This window comes from Myotis myotis, unplaced genomic scaffold, assembly GCF_014108235.1.
Source record: "Myotis myotis isolate mMyoMyo1 unplaced genomic scaffold, mMyoMyo1.p scaffold_m19_p_11, whole genome shotgun sequence".
Lineage (NCBI taxonomy): Eukaryota > Metazoa > Chordata > Mammalia > Chiroptera > Vespertilionidae > Myotis > Myotis myotis.
This window is the reverse complement of record NW_023416315.1, coordinates 71,851,102-71,869,186: the sequence shown is the minus strand read 5'-3', so window position 1 is coordinate 71,869,186 and position 18,085 is coordinate 71,851,102. Positions and strand designations below refer to the sequence as shown.

Here is an 18,085-nt window from a genome sequence, read left to right as displayed (position 1 = left end):
TAACCGGTTTGGCTCAGTGGATAGAGTGTCGGCCTGCGGACTGAAAGGTCCCAGGTTTGATTCCGATCAAGGGCATGTACCTTGGTTGTGGGCACATCCCCAGGAGGAGGTGTGCAGGAGGCAGCTGATCGATGTTTCTCTCTCATCAATGTTTCTAACTCTCTATCCCTCTCCCTTCCTCTCTGTAAAAAATCAATAAAATATATATTTTTAAAAATGAAAGAAAATAATTTCTGCTATAAGAATCTGAGAGGAGGGTTCATTTATCGTGTGTGTGTGCGCGCGCGCACGTGTTTTGCCTCCTTTTAATGACCTCTTGATCATATCTTTATTTTTCCGTTCTCACGAGCCATTGTGGTATATTTTCCTCTCATGACCTCTATCCCAAGATTTCTTTCCATCTAACCATTCTCGTTCCATCCTGCAGAGTGGTTTTCTACTCTGTATTTCATTCTGGCCTTACACCCAAAACTTGAGAACTTAGACACGTCATTAACACCCTTGAGAGATTCACTTTTATCGTTTGTAAGATGAAACAGTTTGGTTAGGAATTTTCTAAGATTCCTATCAGCTCTGATATTTTCTCTCTTCTGAACTCTTTTCATATGAAAGATTCCAACCATTGATTGGCACGTCCCAGGCATTATTCTAGATCAGCGTGGGCAAACTACGGCCCACAGGCCGGATCGGCCCGTTTGAAATGAATAAAACTAAAAAAAAAAAAAAAAAAAAAAAAAGACCGTACCCTTTTATGTAATGATGTTTACTTTGAATTTATATTAGTTCACACAAACACTCCATCCATGCTTTTGTTCCGGCCCTCCGGTCCAGTTTAAGAACCCATTGTGGCCCTCGAGTCAAAAAGTTTGCCCACCCCTGTTCTAGATGCTCACAGGAAGCACACATGTCTGCCACTCTCCCTAAGTGCGGAAGTCCGATGATTCGGATGTTCACCTCTGCCATAGTCAGAGCTGATTAAAGAACTCGGAACCAGTTGATGTTCTCTGGTCCCGAGTTAGTCGGAGAAGCTTATGAGAACCCTAAGGGATTGCTGGAGTGCCGAAAAGTTTGAAAACTTGTTGAGCTTTGTGCCTTCACTTTAACTTCCTGTGTTTAGATTTTATCATTTATAGCCAGAAGGAAGGGATTAGATCAGAGGTTCTCAACCTGGCAGCACATGAGGAATTATAAAATTTTAGATTACTCAAGGTCCTATAAGACCAAGTAAATCAGTTTTATTCATTGGGGGCAGGTGTCTATATTTTTTTTAAATTGTTTCAGGTGATTCTAATGTGTATCTGGACTTGTGAATCACTAGATTAGATGGCCTCTAATATTCATTTTAGTTCCGATTTTCTGAGTCATGGCAAAGGATCAGCAAACATTATTTCTGCTAAGGGTCAGAGATAGTAACTATTTTCAGCCCTGTGGGTTTTATGGTCTCTAGTTAACTTCCCAACTCTGCCTTTGTAGGGCAAAGCAAATGTGAACAAATGGTTATAGCTTATTTAGCCATTGAGCCACAGTTTTGCTGACTTCTGATCTATGGCATAGAATTTACTTTAGAATTGATGGACCATCAGCAAATCATTTTTATCCTAGATATTGACTAGTGATAGATAGATAGATAGATAGATAGATATAAATTATCTACAAGACAAATAAAGGATGATGTTTAATTGCTTAATGACAGAGTTTGGGGAAGCCACAATATTTCAAAATTAAGCTTTTTTTCTAAAAAAGCCTGTTATTTATTGAAATAGTGAAAACCGTGACAAAATATTTTTTAATATATTTTATTGATTTTTCACAGAGAGGAAGGGAGAGGAATAGAGTTAGAAACATGGATGAGAGAGAAACAGCAATCAACTGCCTCCTGCACACCCCCTACTGGGGATGTGCCCGCAACCAAGGTACATGCCCTTGACCAGAATCGAACCTGGGGCCCTTCAGTCCTCAGGCTGACACTCTATCCACTGAGCCAAACCGGTTAGGGTGACAAAATATTTTGATATGTCATTTTACACTTGCTTCTTGAGCTTTTCTTTGAAATATTTTTAGTGGATAGCACAGACATCCAATTGCATTCACCAAGCACTTGCTGATGACTTTTCATGTGCTTAAAAAAACAAAACAAAACACAAGATAGAGTGTAAGTAATCTCCAATTTAAATAATAGATTTAATGAATGATGTCAGACAAAAGGGTAAATCTGAGTCTTCCTTTGCCTGTTGGCACACTTACCATGATTTAGTACCATGATTACTAAAGCTCTTAATTAATGAAAATAAGCATCAGCATATTTTTGATACCTTCATGTTTACTTAGAACAAGTATTTTGTTATTAGTTGTAATGGATTTTCTTTCTCTTATGTCAAACTTCTTGCAGTCAGAGGAAGTGACACTAACTTGCCCTGTGTTTTGCTACAGGTTAGAGTATATAAATCATTTGTGAGATAGCAAGTGGTAATAATTTACTAAGGGTTAGTTTATAGTATACTATAAGTAACTCACTTATGCTGTTAATGTTAATAATTCATAGGAATATGGTACTGACTTTTTACTCTAGGAGCACAAGTGATAGACACAGAAAACTAGACCAGAGTCTCATGAATATATTTTGTGCAGAGCCTTTTTTCATGATACGCATTATCTCTTAAGTCCGTGTGCATAGCCTAAAGATTATACCAATGACTCTAATAGGGCGTTGGGTTTCAGGTGTGTTATGAGTGCTGAAAAGCAGTTAGTTTGGGCCTACCCAGAGAAGCTGTGATTTAAAATATTTTAATACCTACTTTTACGTACTTCACATTCTAAAAATTTCTCTTGTAAAATGTGTGGTGTTTTTCACATAATGTAAGTTTTCAAGATGTTTCTCTTCACATTTACTTCTGGGCAATCTTCCTATAATAACCAGTTATGAAATCTCTTTGCAGTATTGCTAGCCAGACATGAGGATTATAAAATAAATTTTCTATTGTCATGGCTTTTGGATGCCTGGGTTTCTAAACAACCAAAGGATAACAGGAACTAGAATATTTTTGTGAGGGAGAGAAATGTGGCTTCATGACTTATTCTAGAAAAGGTCTTTAAACCTTCTCGCCCCTCTTTGTCAACAAAAAGTGAAAAGGAAAACGAGGAATTATTTTCTTTTTCCACTTTGACATGTTCCTTATAAAGCAAGTTTGAGGTGAGGCTATGGAGCTACTGTTTTGTTAAAACTATCACACTCCCCATAGACCGTTCTCCTGTGCTTAGATTAGTAACTTTAAGTGTTACTATAAAGGTAATGAGACTCAGTTTTAAAGATTGATCTAGGATACTTTTTGGAGCATAGTAAATCCGAATAATGAAACCAAAAATTTTAAGCAGATGATTCTCAAGCAAAAGTCCCACCTTGTTTTGGCTAAACTCCAATTTTATAAAAATCTGTACAGATTATGTCAAGTTTTCCTTTTCACAAGAAGAAAAGATTCAATGCTCGAGGCTCATTTTTGCTTCATCATTTACTTTTCATAATCTAAATGCTCCCACATAAACTGGGGTGGCTGCAATGTGACTGCTGACAACGGGCCAGACAGAGCCGCCCCTCATTCCTCCTCTGGCAACGCTTTTCTGCGCACAGGAAGCAGCATCCTAAGGTTGGGAGTTTGCCAGTTATCAGTCACTCTCGATAATTGCCAAATCTGAATTTCCACCTAACTCCGTCTGGACAATGGCACGGCCGTTTTCACATGTCACCTGAAAATGTTAGTAGACATTCTAAATTAGAAAAAGGATTAAGTTAGGTTTAAAAGCTCAGTGGAAACAAATAGATGAAACTAAAAATAGTTTGGTATGTTGCAACTTCCTTCTAATCCAAATAGCAAAGTATATTTTCAGGTTGAGGAGCTCAGAGGTACAATTGCAGCCTGGATTACCTACTTAACTACTCACCACACTGCCATTCTCCCTACACAGACTGCTTTCTGCATGTGAGGTGGAACAATGGATTCATTTACCATTAATAAAGCTTTCTTAAACTATGCATTAAATGGGGAAAATACAAGGAATGCTTTGAATAAAATTATTGTCATAGGCACAGTAGGTTTAACATGAAGCCCCTGAAATATGAGCTACAGGCCCTATCATTTCAAAAGCCCTATACTTAATTATATATGCATAACTTTGATTCTGTTAAAAAGAAGAGCCCCTCAAATTACTTAAGTTTCAGGTTCCACAAAAACTAATTAAATACTAACTAATACCTTGTACTTCAAGTAGAATGTGTACATTGGCGAGCAGGTGAAGTGCAGGCATTAGTTAGTAATTAATAATAATATCTGGCCACATTATCTAATTAGTAGTGGCATTTGCAAAGCTGACCATAATGCAGATGTCCGCCTTTGTCACCTTTCCTTCCCGTGAGAACATGTGCTAACCCATGAATGAACGTCTGCTCCTATGCTGTGGATGAGTGCCCATCGTTAAGACGAACTTGTTCTTTTTCAGGTCAGGGTAACCAGGTCATGTTGTGGGCAACTATGAGAGTCTGTCCTGGGGTCACTGTCAGCACCCAGACTGTATGAAAGATGAGAATTTGAAATTTTCATTTTCTAAATTTGATAGGGGTGTCCTACCTGCCACATTAGGCATTGATAGTTTTGGGTCCACCCTCAAGGTGAGCCTCACTAATGGAGAATGTAATTTGTTGTGCACAAACACAGATCCCTACACAAAAAATTACATACTTAATTCAGTGCTACCAAAATAGTGATTTTGGGTGTCATTTTTAAATAACACTGCACATAATTTTTAGTAGTTTAGATAGCAAGCCTTAAATGTTTTATTGATTGTTTGGAAGTATTAAAATGAAGGATTTTTGTTATATAGTGTTTTTCTTGGACATTCTAAAGCACTTAACAAAGACAAGTTTGGAATTCTTCATAGCACTGACATGTAGAAATGGCAACAATTTCAACTATATTTTATAAAATTAAGCTAGATTTCTGCATTTCTCTCAATTTCTCATTTCAAGATAGTGATGTTATTCTTATGCAGAATTAATAAGATATTTGAAATGTATTTGAACTATTTTTCCTGCAGTTCCATTTCAGTAGTAGTTACAATTATAATTTATCTTTCAGACTTTAAATAGACTAGCAGCTTTCTGTGAAAACTAATGAGAGTGAAATGCAAGAGTATATTTTAATTCAAAGTTAATAAAAAATAACAGAATCAGGATTTAACAGCCCCTGAAAGTCACCCATAATTTGAAATTTTAAAATATTACATGTGGGAGCAATAGTGATTATATGCTTTTGACATCCCCTTGAGTTATTTATGATGGATGTGGGCTTTGAATACATTTCGCATCCATTAACAGTGGGTTTGGCTTAAAAGGATTCTCTTCTTGAATCTTAAACAATTGTTGAAGGTAATTCCAAAATGAAAGAAACTGAAGCACAGATTTACTAGATAAAAGAAAGAACTTCATAAACAGCAGGCTTGATCAATGGCATGTGGAAACAGGCAGTACCATTAGGTGTGCTAAACTGGACCTTTGCATGTTCCATTGAGGATTAGTATCTAAATTCCTCAGCTTCATCTACCAGTCATCCCATACTAAAGATAATTTTTCCCAGTTAATTTTAACCATGAAAAATAGAAGTACTAGAAGCACATGCTACAAATGCATTTCTTCCCACCTATTTTTTTTTTTTTGGCAAAAACATCATTTCTAATAAAGCTAAGCCTTAACTATAAATAAAATAATGCATTAACATTATAAAGGAGAAGATAAATTCTTGATGGAGTAAAGCCAGAATCAACAATTAGTTTTAAGGCAAGAAAAGCAATAAATTTCTGCTAGTAAGCTAATAAGACCTGGGAAGGGCCGAGTCACATTATTTTATGTACTATTGTTATATTCCATATTGTTATTTTCATTTCATATGCGATCTGTATTTTAAAAATTATATTCCTGCCCTAGCTGGTTTGGCTCAGTGGATAGAGCATTAGACTGCAGACTGAAAGGTCCTGGGTTCAGTTCCAGTCAAGGGCCCATGCTCAGGTTGCAGGCTTGATCCCCAGTAGGGGGGCATGCAGGAGGCAGCCAATCAATGATACTCTCTCATCATTGATGTTTCTATCTCTCTCTTCCTCGCCCTCTCTGGAATCAATAAAAATATATTTTAAAAAATTATACTCCAAATTCCAATAAATCATAATTACTCATAGTTTAACTTTTATTTCTATGTACATTAAATATATACATTATTAAATGTTATATGAATAAGTTTATAAAGCAGACGCATATTCAATTTCAAATACAACCATTACACACAGCCATATTTTGCTCAGCAATGGAAATTAATCTTTAAAATGATTAAAATATAATTATTTAACTACAGATGTATGCCAATGACTTAAATTTTTTTAAACCTTTTGTGAGGTTATTCAATATTTACTAAGCATCAAGAGTTCACTTACTACCCAGCTGACATATAGAATTGTGGGGAGTTATTAAGACACTTCAAGAGAAAAGCAAGACTCTTCTGTGCTAGTTTGAGGTGTGGAACATTTTATTAGAATGTACCAGTTGTACAGCATTGTGCAGTGCTGCTCTTAGTAGAAAATAGTTTTCTCCTTGACATTATCTGTTCTCTTGAATATAGTTTGGCTATTTATGTGTGACTTGCATACCTAAGAATTAAGTGATCAGGTAAATAAACAGGTCTAGCCAAAGCCCATTTATATAGGTCCTAGTTAAATCTCTTTGACTAAGCTTTTAATTCTATTCAATTATTTCCTGTGAGTTCATGGTAAAACCTTCTGACAAATAACCACAAGTTGACTAGCTAGTGTTACATCCTACAAGTTATTTTTTAGGAAACATCAAACTAGTTATGACATTGCCTGCAGCTCTAAAACAAATAAAAATAAAGTATTGTAATTTTCATTTCAGATGCGATCTGTGAGCCGCGTCTTTAAGTTTATAGACATGCAAACAGAAGAAAGTATGTCCACCAAATCAAGAAAACCATCCAAGGATGGACAACTCTCGGAAGTTATGATTATTGAGAATCCGCATGCGAAGAAAGATGACATCTGGCCCTCAGGGGGCCAAATGATCGTCAAAGACCTCACAGCAAAATACATAGACAGCGAGAATGCCATATTAGAGAACATTTCCTTCTCCATAAGTCCTGGCCAGAGGGTGAGATTTCAACATTGCTTCCTTTTTTAGACCTGGATTCAGTAAATTAATCTCAGTAGCCTAGAATGATGTGTTCGTAGAATGCGTTTGTAGCACCATTATTGTAGACTAGGATCCATTCTGAACACATATATTTCAAGTTGTTATATGGAGCCATTATTTATTCCATATGAAATTTTGGTTGCAGAGTCCTGCATCTACATAATAGATTAATTTAAATATGATTCCACTTACAGAATATCTATTTGATTAGTAGGTTACTCAGTAAAGAAGTCATTAAATAGAACAAAATTATAACATTTTAGATTTTGTACCTTGTGACTATCTTCCATTTTCTGTAAGAGAAATATCTTGTTGATCTCATCTTAAATTTTACCTAGTTTACACTCTGTCAAAGAAGTGGTACTTTTTTGCTATGCTTTTCCCCGTTTGCTTTTCCCCGTTTGGAGTTTTCGTCAAGGTATAGATCAATGTTCCCCCAGTAATTTACTAAGCAAATTTTATTACTTAATGAGCAAAAATAACCATGCATTATTTTGAAACATTCCTTATGGATCCCAACACTGGGGTGAGCACATAGAAAGTACTCAAATATTCTGATTCTGGAACTGATCCTTGGAGAAAGAGATGGTCATTCTTTCTACATTTCATGTTCTATAAATGTGGTTTAATATTGTCTTCAAATCTCATATTCTGGGCCACTCCATAAATCTACACAGGAATATTATATTGTTTTGATTGTTATCTTTTTTTTAAAAAAAAAACTGAGATAGAATACAAGAAAGCCATGTCTTATGAAAACTGAATTTAAAAACATGTCTTTGTGGATTAATTTCAAATAGAAATTTTTTAAAAAAATTATTGAGAGAATGGTCAGGAAAGTTTATTAGGCCTCCCTCACTATCACTAGCTAAGAAGAGACTGTTATCACTTGCTTTTTTCCATAGGTTTAGGAATATTTGATAATTTAATGCACTGGATGAAGTTTAGTTTAAAAAGAATATAGAATGAGCAAAAAGTCCCTGCATACCATTTTAAATGGCTTAAAATAGCACACTGGAAATTTTGACTCATCTTATTAAACTTATAGTTAAGATAAATAAATTCACATACTACTAAAATTAGCCTATTGTATTTCTTTTTTCAAGAAAATATGTTTTTATTGATTTCAGAGAGAGGAAGGGAGATGGTGGGAGAGAAAGAACATCAGTGATGAGAGAGAATCATCAATTGGCTGCACGCCCCCTGACTGAGAATCTAATTGTGACCTCCTGGTTCATGCTGGTCGATGCTCAGCCACTGAACCACACTGGCTGGGCTATTATATTCCTTTATATTATAAATAATGAGTTTCTTCTTTGTTGATAGAAAACAATTTTAAATGGACATAAATGGGAAGACTTTAGTTTTCTGGTTTAATTTACCCCTGATTTTAGGATGAGGTTGTTTATGGCTATTTGTTTTATATTACAGCCTTCATAAAATCTCTGAGATTTTTGACATTTTTGCTTCATTGTTGAACTCTAAGAAATGTTTAAGTTATGCTTTGGAACTATGTAAAAGTAACTATTCCTCTTCGCTCCTCCCTCGCATTGAGAAAAGCATAATTATTTACTTACTTTGGCTTTATACATCAGGGAATGCAATCTGCAGCTCAGTGTCCCTGGAGTCACCAGGATGGATGCCCAAAGTACTGTCATCAAGTTATAAACAAGAGCAACAAATAGTTTTATATAAACCAGGGTGGAAAGCTGTGGTAAATGATTTGCTCTCCTTCCTCTTGACACCCTCCCTTCCCTTAGCTTTACCAGTGCTCACTTGCCCACTCAATTAAATTCAGCCAAGTTCTAGTAGTGACAGGATCTGCAGCATCCTCATTTCCGTACAGTTTCCCTGATGTGAGAGTAGTAATCAGAGATGCTGTAAAATGAGGAAGAAACAATATGCATAGGCATTTTGTTTCCCCTGAACATATATGTATATATATACACACATACACACAGGCTATGTGTGTTCCATAACTATTCTTTGCAAGATGTTGTCTAAATGCTATGGGGGAATTAAAAAGTTCTCACACGAGGCTATGGATCTTGCCATCCAAAGAGGGAAACTAATGTTTATTGGGTGCTTATCATGCCCTAATCACTGTTTAACGACCTTTATTTGCTATCACATTTGACCTTATTATAACTCAAAAGGTAGATATTATTGCCCTTTTTGTGCACAGTGGGAGAAACTGAAGTTCAAAGAAGTAACTAAGGTAGCAGGGATCTAAAACCCAGGTCTATCTGACTGGAAAGATTTTTGTGGGGTTTTTTTTTTTCCACAACTTGCCACTGCTTCTCTTAAAAGAATGAGTAGAATAAGGGGATGGGGGAAGAGAGAGAGAGAGAGAGAGAGAGAGAGAGAGAGAGAGAGAGAGAGAGAGAGAGGAGTTTGTCCCCAAAAATGACAATCTGAAAGAAGTCCAACATCCAGTAAAGGCTGAGGCAGATTTATTGTGAAGCAAACAAAGCTTAAGTTTTAAATTTCAAAGAACTGCCTGACTCAGTTACTCTGAAAAGAAGGAACTGAGACTGTTCTATTCATGGTACAATGTACTTACAACTAGCACCAAACCTAACACTATTTAACTCTCCACGTAATAGTTTGATTTATCTTGATCCAAAATTCTCAGAGAGGAGGTGCATTGAAGTTACTAGAAAACACTGACTTGATACTAGGATAGATCTAAAAGCTTGTTTGTGGGAAGTACTCTGGCTTATTCAACAGGTCACTGAGAAAGCCTGACAAAACAAATCCCGGAAAAGAATTAGTGAGTGCCAATTACATAAATAACAAGAAGACTTTGTTAGGTACAAACCAGTAAGATTCCTTGGTGTTGAATGAAAAACATGCCAAACATCCTACAATACAAGCTGTTCAATAATATAAGGAAACCAGAGCAAAAGCTAAAAATTTTAAAGCTAAACAAAAGATTAATAAATGGCCTATGAATCTAGTCTCATCCCAACATAAAAACTGAGTTCTCTAAAAATCAGTATTTGCGTTTTAAGGAAAGGGAACATGTCATTTATCCTAGTCATTAAAACCCTGACCAATGATTTGGAGCCTGGACCTCAAGGCATTTTTTATCAAAAATTTTTTATATGACCTTAGAGAAAATTACTTCCTTTTATTGAATTTTCCTCCTCTCTATACCTCACCTATACAAGGCATATTTAGATTGCTTATACAAAGCTTTACTGTTGTGCTCAAGTAATCATGACATATGGTGAATAGGTTTGTACAACATGGGCTGATTCAAATATGGAAGTTACATTATGGAATTTCACAAGATTTTTAAATTGAGCATTGATCTAGAAATTGACCAAATTAACAAAATCCATTTGTTTGTTAGATCGACTAAGTAAGTTTATTCATTCATCTGCCTTTCCCTTCCTCTCTCCCTCCCTCCATCTCTACTTCACTTCCTTCCACCCTTCTTTCCATACATACATACATACATTCATCCATCTATCTGCCTGCCCCTCAGTCAATCCAAATAAGTATTTATTGAGCACTTTATATGGGCCAAGGTGCTGAGAATTCAAGGGGATACAAGATAGACTGCTCTGCCCTTTAAGAATTAATATTCTTGGAGTTAACACAAGCAATAATCAAGAAAAGAATAAAATAATAAATAAAATAGTTACTGATTGTGATTAGTTGTATAAAGAAACTCAAAGAACTGTTGTGTATAGCATTTGGTTTATCTGGTTTTCTCAGTTATCTCAGAGGACATACATTTTTTTCAACTGCAGTTGACATGCAATATTATATTAGTTTCAGGTGTACAACCCAGTGATTACACATTATATAACTTACTAAGTGATCTCCCTGGTAAATCTAGTAGCCATCTGATACCATACATATTTATTACAATACTAGTGCCCTGGTGCATGACATTCATACACTGGGGGGGAGGGTCCCCTCAGCCCTGCCAGTGTTCTTTTGCAGTCCAGGAGCCCTTGGGGGATGTCCAACTGACAGCTTAGGCCTGCTCCCCGTGGGGCAGAGAGTAGGCCTAAGCCAGCAGTCGGACATCCTTAGTGCTGCTGTAGAGGCAGGCTGCTGCACTCACCAGCCGTCAGCCTGGCTTGTGGCTGAGCGGCACTCCTGTGGGAGCGCACTGACCACCAGGCGGCAGCTCCTGCATTGAGCGTCTGCCCCCTGGTGGTCAGTGTGCATCATAGTGACCGGTCGTTCTGTTGTTCGGTCGATTTACATATTACCTTTTTATTACATAAGATTATTGACTACGTTCCCTATGCTGTCCTTTACATCCCTGTGACTATTCTGTAACAACCAATTTGTAGTTAATCCATTCACCTTTTTTTTACCTCTCCCCCAACTTCCGTTTCATCAAAATGGAAAACATACATTTTTTAAGGTCTCATTATAGAGCTCTTATGAAAAAAAGACAATTGTGTCATTATTGTTTATTTACCAGTTTATCCCAAAGGCCTAGTTTATTTCCAGGTTCCTAATAAGTGATTAATAAGTTATTATTAAAGATTATTATATGTGCTAAAGCATTTATTGTGTCTGTGAACTGATTCTGGTTTGCAAACTGTTACTAGTCTGTGATAAGTATGGAAAGTAAGACTAAGCATTTGGAAATTCATTTTTATTATCCAATTTTAAAGTACTGATGTGCAGTGCGTTAGAAACTAAAAACACAAAACAATGTGTGACTGTCCTTTACCACAGATGATGTGAAAATCACTGTTCTGAAGGACCATTTATTTGCTCAGTTCTACTGTAAAAATGGCTGAATGATAAAAAAAACAACAACAAAAAGGAATAATGTTAAGAGGAAGGAAATGAACATCCATTCAGTGCCACTAAACGTTGGGCAGTTTATTCATTAAGAAGTGCAGGAATGTTTGAGCTCACTCAAAGCACCTTACCCGAGTGCTGGGTCTGAGTTAACATCAGAGCACAGGGCTGGGCTAAGTTCCTGCAGCGCCTGCTCGCCCCTTGCTCTGCATGCTACGCTCTCATGGTCTTCAGTAACAAGAATGGTTTTTACTTTCCTTTAGTATATTTTTTGTTTCCCAGAATGCCCTTCTTGTCAAACAGGATGGATGTAAGAATTTGATTTGACAGCTGTCCAAGTGCTTATTCATGAGGAGTAGCAAGGCCCAACCTGCCTTCTCTGGGATTGTGTAGCTCACTGAACTTAGTCTTGTTTATTGTCAGGCCTGAACTTGATGCTTGCTTATTTATAAAGGACAGTATCTAAGTATACTGTTATACTTAGATAAGTATACTTAGATAAGTACTGTTATACTAAGTATACAGTATACTGTTTCAGACTCATTCATTTTCAAGCTTGTGTTTATGTTTGTAACTAGATCAAATTATAGGTCTCTGCTGCTGGCTTAAGCCCACCCATAGAAACGATGTGCTTTCAGACACTGTATCTTTGCTTTTCGTTGATGGAAAATGGGCATTTTCAACCTTTTTGCCATTACCAAAGTCAGGGATAAAGGAAGCCAGCATCAGGGATCCAATTCCTTATGGACAGTTTCTGTATTTAGTTCCAGATAAATATTGGTCATAAGTGGGAGTACTAAAAAAGGTTTGAGTAAATAAGTGAAAATCTTTCTCTGGTGATTATTTAAAAATAAACAGTTCCTATGGTTTTTTATTGAAGTATATTACCAGATTACATTTATGATAGGGTATCTGTATGTCACAGAAGTAATGCCATCACTCTTATATTCTAGGTGGGCCTCTTGGGAAGAACTGGATCAGGGAAGAGTACTCTGTTATCGGCTTTTTTGAGACTGCTGAACACCGAAGGAGAAATCCAAATAGATGGTGTGTCTTGGGATTCAATAACTTTGCAACAGTGGAGAAAAGCCTTTGGAGTTATGCCACAGGTAATCTGGAAAAAAATAGGGAAAAAAGTAACTAAATATAATTTTACCATTATTTGATGTTTGCAATCAAGAAATTCACATTTCCCTGCAAAATGTATTTGTTATATATTTCTGCCCATTTTGTGCAGTGTAAACTTTTCATTAGGAGAAGAACTATCTCTAAAAGTTCAGAATTCTCTGCTATCCAGCTATTGAAATATTAATAGTTTTGATAGCCTGTCCCAGAAGACATTATCTATAGTAAGAGGCTGGGGCTTTTGTCCCACTTCAGTGGTCTGAGTTTCAAGTCAGCGACCACAGCAGGTTGAGAAATGCTTTGCGAGATATGAAAGATGCTGCTGGAATCACAAACACTTGGAAGCATGAGGTAATGGAATTGAAAGTAATAATGTAATGATTGTATTTTTGTTCTTTGGATAAGAATAACCATGTCAGATTAATCTGTAGCTATTTTTTAAAGAAAGTTATATATATATATTTTTTTTTCTGAGAGAAAGGGGAGGAGGGTCAGAAGACAGTAATGGGATGGATATGGGTAGAAACCACTCTAAGAGAAGTTGAGATTTAGGAACTAAGCTTTTTGCCTGGTTCTGGCTCTGCCTACATGAGCCTCTGGGTTGCAAGTTGTTGTTGTTTTTTTAATTGAATGTATTGGGGTGACATTTATGGTTTCATAAAACCATAAAGGTTTCAGTGTACAACTCAATGAAACATCATCTGCACACTGCATCATCTCAAGCAAAGTCTTTTTCCATCCCCTTTCCCCCCTTCCCTGACCACCTTTACTTACCCTCCCCCCTCCCCCCTTCCCTCTGGCTATCGCCACACTGCTGTCACTGTCCATGTGTTATGTGTATAATTTTTTTTGGCTAATCCCTCCCCCTTCTTTTTTTTAATGTCACTCTTTGATCTGGGTCACACACAGCATCTCTAGCCTCACTGGCTTAGTATCACTGTTTTATTGCAAAAGGACTTCTTACATATGAGAAGAATAGCTACAGTTCCATTCTAAAATGATTCAAATGGAAACCAATGAATGTCTTTAATGTGAGCAAATCTGAGAGGCATGTGCTGCATATCTACTAGTATTTGCTCTCATCTCTATGGATATAGTCACTGTTTCAATGATCACTTTGCCCTCTTTGTATTAATGGACACTGAATCCACTCCACTACCATGGTGCTCACAATTATCTACTTTTATCACAAAGTTAAAATGCTAGGAACATCTCCCAGGAGATTGACTATAAATCTACCTTGAGAAAAAAGCTTGTATTTTTTAGATTACTTTTGTGTAACATTGGCTCCTCTCAACTAATGAGGCACTAAATATTGTAACTGCTAGAATGATGCTTTTCATTCATTTGTCTAGACTTTGCCTTGTTGCCAGAAGCTTAATCCTGGTTGAACTTTAAAAAACAATATTGTTTCTTCAGAAATAAAAAAAAAGGATTATAAAGTGGTCTAAAGATAAACAGTGGGGATACAAGTATCCCGAGGTGATAGCATGAGGCAGATGGCAATGTGGAAGAACACAGAATAGAATTTTGTTGTCTGAGAAGAGTTGCTGTTCAGTTGATGCTAATTATTCTGATTCCATTTTTAACTACAATAATGAAGGTTGTTTCCTTGTTGTTCTTATTCACAAAAACCTGCCCATTAGAATAAGCAACGTTCTAAAAAATAATTTCAGTTTCACTGGGAATCCTTTTGTTTATCTGCCATGTGATAGAGAGGTTTTTGTTTTATTGTCTGTTCTATTTAGGAACCTAGATATGCAGGAACCTGAACATGCAAGACCTGCAGAAAAATAGAGTGGGCCAGAAAATGTGAAAATTCTTTATCTTATCTTTCCACCAAAGTGAATCTTCCAAGCACCTTTATTTCATTTTCTCTCTCCTATGCCTGTAAGCTTTTTATAAACGAAACAAAAAATACTTTGAGATATGCCTTTAAAAATGTGTGATTATGCTCACAGAAATGCTTCTCATTGTACATGTTTATGACCCTGGTTTCTGGGACTGTTTCTGAGTGTCACAAGCATGTCTATAGACAGAATGTACTATTTCCTCTACATTGACACCTTTAGAACATTTAGTGACTATCCAAGAAATAGAGAAAAGGGGCAAACTCTTCACACCTTTTTAACATCCAAACCAAGAGATGCTTTTACTGAAAGTTCAAATCACATAATTTTGTCCCTTTCCTGGAGTTTGACCTTAAAAAAGAAAAAGAAGGAAGAAAAAGGAATTTAAAATCCTACAAAAACTTTTTTTTTTCTTTTCTATCTTTTCCTTCCTTTCATCTTTCTGATCTGGCAAGGGCGTAGATCTCTGACATTGAGGTATCAGAGATCTCTCGGTCAATTAGTCACTTGTTTTCATACACATGAAACTGGAATTTTGAACAAGAAACGTTCCCTTTCCTTCAGTGATCCCGAATCCTATGGAATCACAAGATGCCATTAGTTTGGGCAAGTTCATGCAATTGTGTTTTGGCTTTTTCTGTTCTTCCCTCCTGTAGCTAGAAAATATGCAAGAAAATAATCTTGGAGAATGCAGCTGGCCAGGAATTAGGGGATTGTGTACTTTGCAAGGTGGAGCCTTCTTTAACTTGTTCTATTTTGCCTGTGAGCTCTGAGAGCATGGATAGTAAGACCTAGAGTCAGAGCCCAATGGGCTTAGGCAATTTGAGAGTTGCTCATTAACCTTAAGCCTTAGTTAAGCCCTTAATTCATGAAAAACAGAGAAATAACTTTAAAATGTATTTTCAAAGCTTCAATTACAAGTTTGAAAGGCTGCAAAGCTATTCCGAGGGAATGACAGGCCTCTTGTTGCAATGAGACTTTGATCTGAAACTTGTCCACGCCCACACATGACTGCCACTACAGAGCTGGAACATCTTTTGCTGTGAGAGACATTACTTAAGCCCATAGTACGTATCTATCGATCTGAACAATGAATTTGGGAGCACAGCAGTTCTCATTCAGTTTAACAATAATTCACAATTTAATAATTAGTTATTGAACTCTTTCTTTATGCTTAAATTATAATAATCATTATAGATTCTATAGTTATATTAGTGGTATTGAGCTTCCCATTCAACCTGTGAGCTTCCATTGAGAGACTCAAAAGTACACTCATTGCCATAAGTCAGGGATCAAAGGAAAAAACAAAAATGATAAATTAAACATATATAGTCATGGGTCCAGGCACAGACTAGTCAGGGAGTGCAGTGGGCAAGTAGGAGAGAGAATCCAGCCCCACCACATTACTGTATTCTTAAGGTGATAATTAAAGTGGGCCGTAAAGTGTGTAGGTTTTAGAAAGGGTTCGAGCAGGGAGTTGTGGAGAGCATAGTCCAGGATCCCAGGCAGGGATATTATGAACAAGGACAGAGATGGGAATTAGAAAAAGTTGGGGGAGCAAAGGGCAGAGGAGGCTATATGTTAGAGAGTATTTGGAAAGAGGGAAAGACTTGGCAAGTGAGGAATAGGTTGACCCTTGAGCCAGAAGAGGTGGTGAAAGGGTGTTAGTAGGGCAGGCTGCTGCCCGCAGCACGTGGACCATGGACTTTAGGGAGGCAGAATCAGGGGCAGGACAATGGGCTGAGAAACTCGCCAGCTGTACTGTAAGAAGATAATGAGGACAATGAGAGTGGAGTCCCAGATTCAAGAAAAAAGAGAAAATAAATGGTATGGTCACTAGTGCAATACAATCTTAGTATTTCTGAGCCAAAAATTTTATGTCTTTGATAATTTGGTCCAATCTAGGAAACATTTTTATGCTATCTCTGAAAAAGTATATCCTAAAAAATTGGCTCTAAAAGCTTTTAATGCATTAAATGACTTTATAGGAAGCAATAATTTGAACACCTTAAATGTAACCATTTACATACAAATAAATGGTATATACATTAACCTTATAAAATTATCTATTTGTTATAAGCCTTAAACATTTTTTTTTAATCCTCAACTGAGGATATTTTTCAATTGATTTTTAGCGAGAGTGGAAGAGACAGGGAAAGACAGAGAGAAATATCCATGTGAGAGAAACACATCAACTGGTTGCCTCCTGCACACGCCCTGACCAGGGCCTGGGCCAGGGAGGAGCCCGCAACCAAGGTACATGCCCTTGACAGGACCCTTCGGTCCGCAGGGCGATGCTCTATTCACTGAGCCAAACCGGCTATGGCAACCTTAAACATTTTTTACTGTTCTTGTTAATAGATGTTCGTAAAAGCAAGGCATCACTTATTTTTAAACATTTTATAATTCAATCTCACATTCTTGATTTGTTTAAATTGGTTGGATTTTTATTTTACAGATTAAACTTAGAATAAAATTTTGCAGACATTGCCAAAAGACAAGAATAAACTATGTTTTGCATATTCACAACTGTAAACCTACTTTTTCCCAACCCTGTATATATTCTGAGCCAAAACAAAACAGCACTATATCCTTGCCCTGGCCAGTGTGGCTCAGTTGTTTGGTCTATGTCCCATGCACTGAAAAGTTGCTGGTTCAATCCTGGTTAGGGCACATGCCCAGGTTGTGGGCTTTATCCATGGTAGGGGACCTGCAGGAGGCAATCAACGTTTCACTCTCACATCAATCTCTCTCTCTCTCTCTCTCCCCCCTCCCTTCCTCTCTCTCTAAAAATCAATGAAAAATCTTTTTTTTAAAAAAAAGCACTATATCTTCAAGGATAGGAGTCATTTCTCTGACTCATTTAATTTATTCTACATTCAGTTATCACAGAATCCAAATTGCTTTTTTGTTTTTCACTTGATATCCAAGGCTGAAGCATCTATTACAGTGAAATACTAGTACTAACAACTCCAAGCACTCCACGTAGGCTTGGCTGTCTCCACTGCGCTGAGGAGTCAGCTTCAGGAAAGAGATTAGTTAGGCAATGAACATTGGTGCTCTCCTTATTTTGTCCTTGAGTCCCAAGAAT

At 36.8% G+C, this 18,085-nt stretch overlaps 1 protein-coding gene across 4 annotated transcripts in view; it reads left to right on the top strand.

Moving 5' to 3' along the window:
* The window catches only part of CFTR (CF transmembrane conductance regulator), a 208,143-nt gene that overhangs the window by 164,470 nt on the left and 25,588 nt on the right, over nucleotides 1-18,085 (top strand). For all 4 annotated transcript variants that reach the window (XM_036328866.1, XM_036328867.1, XM_036328868.1 and 1 more), the window contains 2 exons: nucleotides 6,947-7,198; nucleotides 12,973-13,128. In XM_036328866.1, the coding sequence (XP_036184759.1) occupies nucleotides 6,947-7,198; nucleotides 12,973-13,128 (408 nt within the window). The remainder of the gene's footprint in view (nucleotides 1-6,946; nucleotides 7,199-12,972; nucleotides 13,129-18,085) is intronic.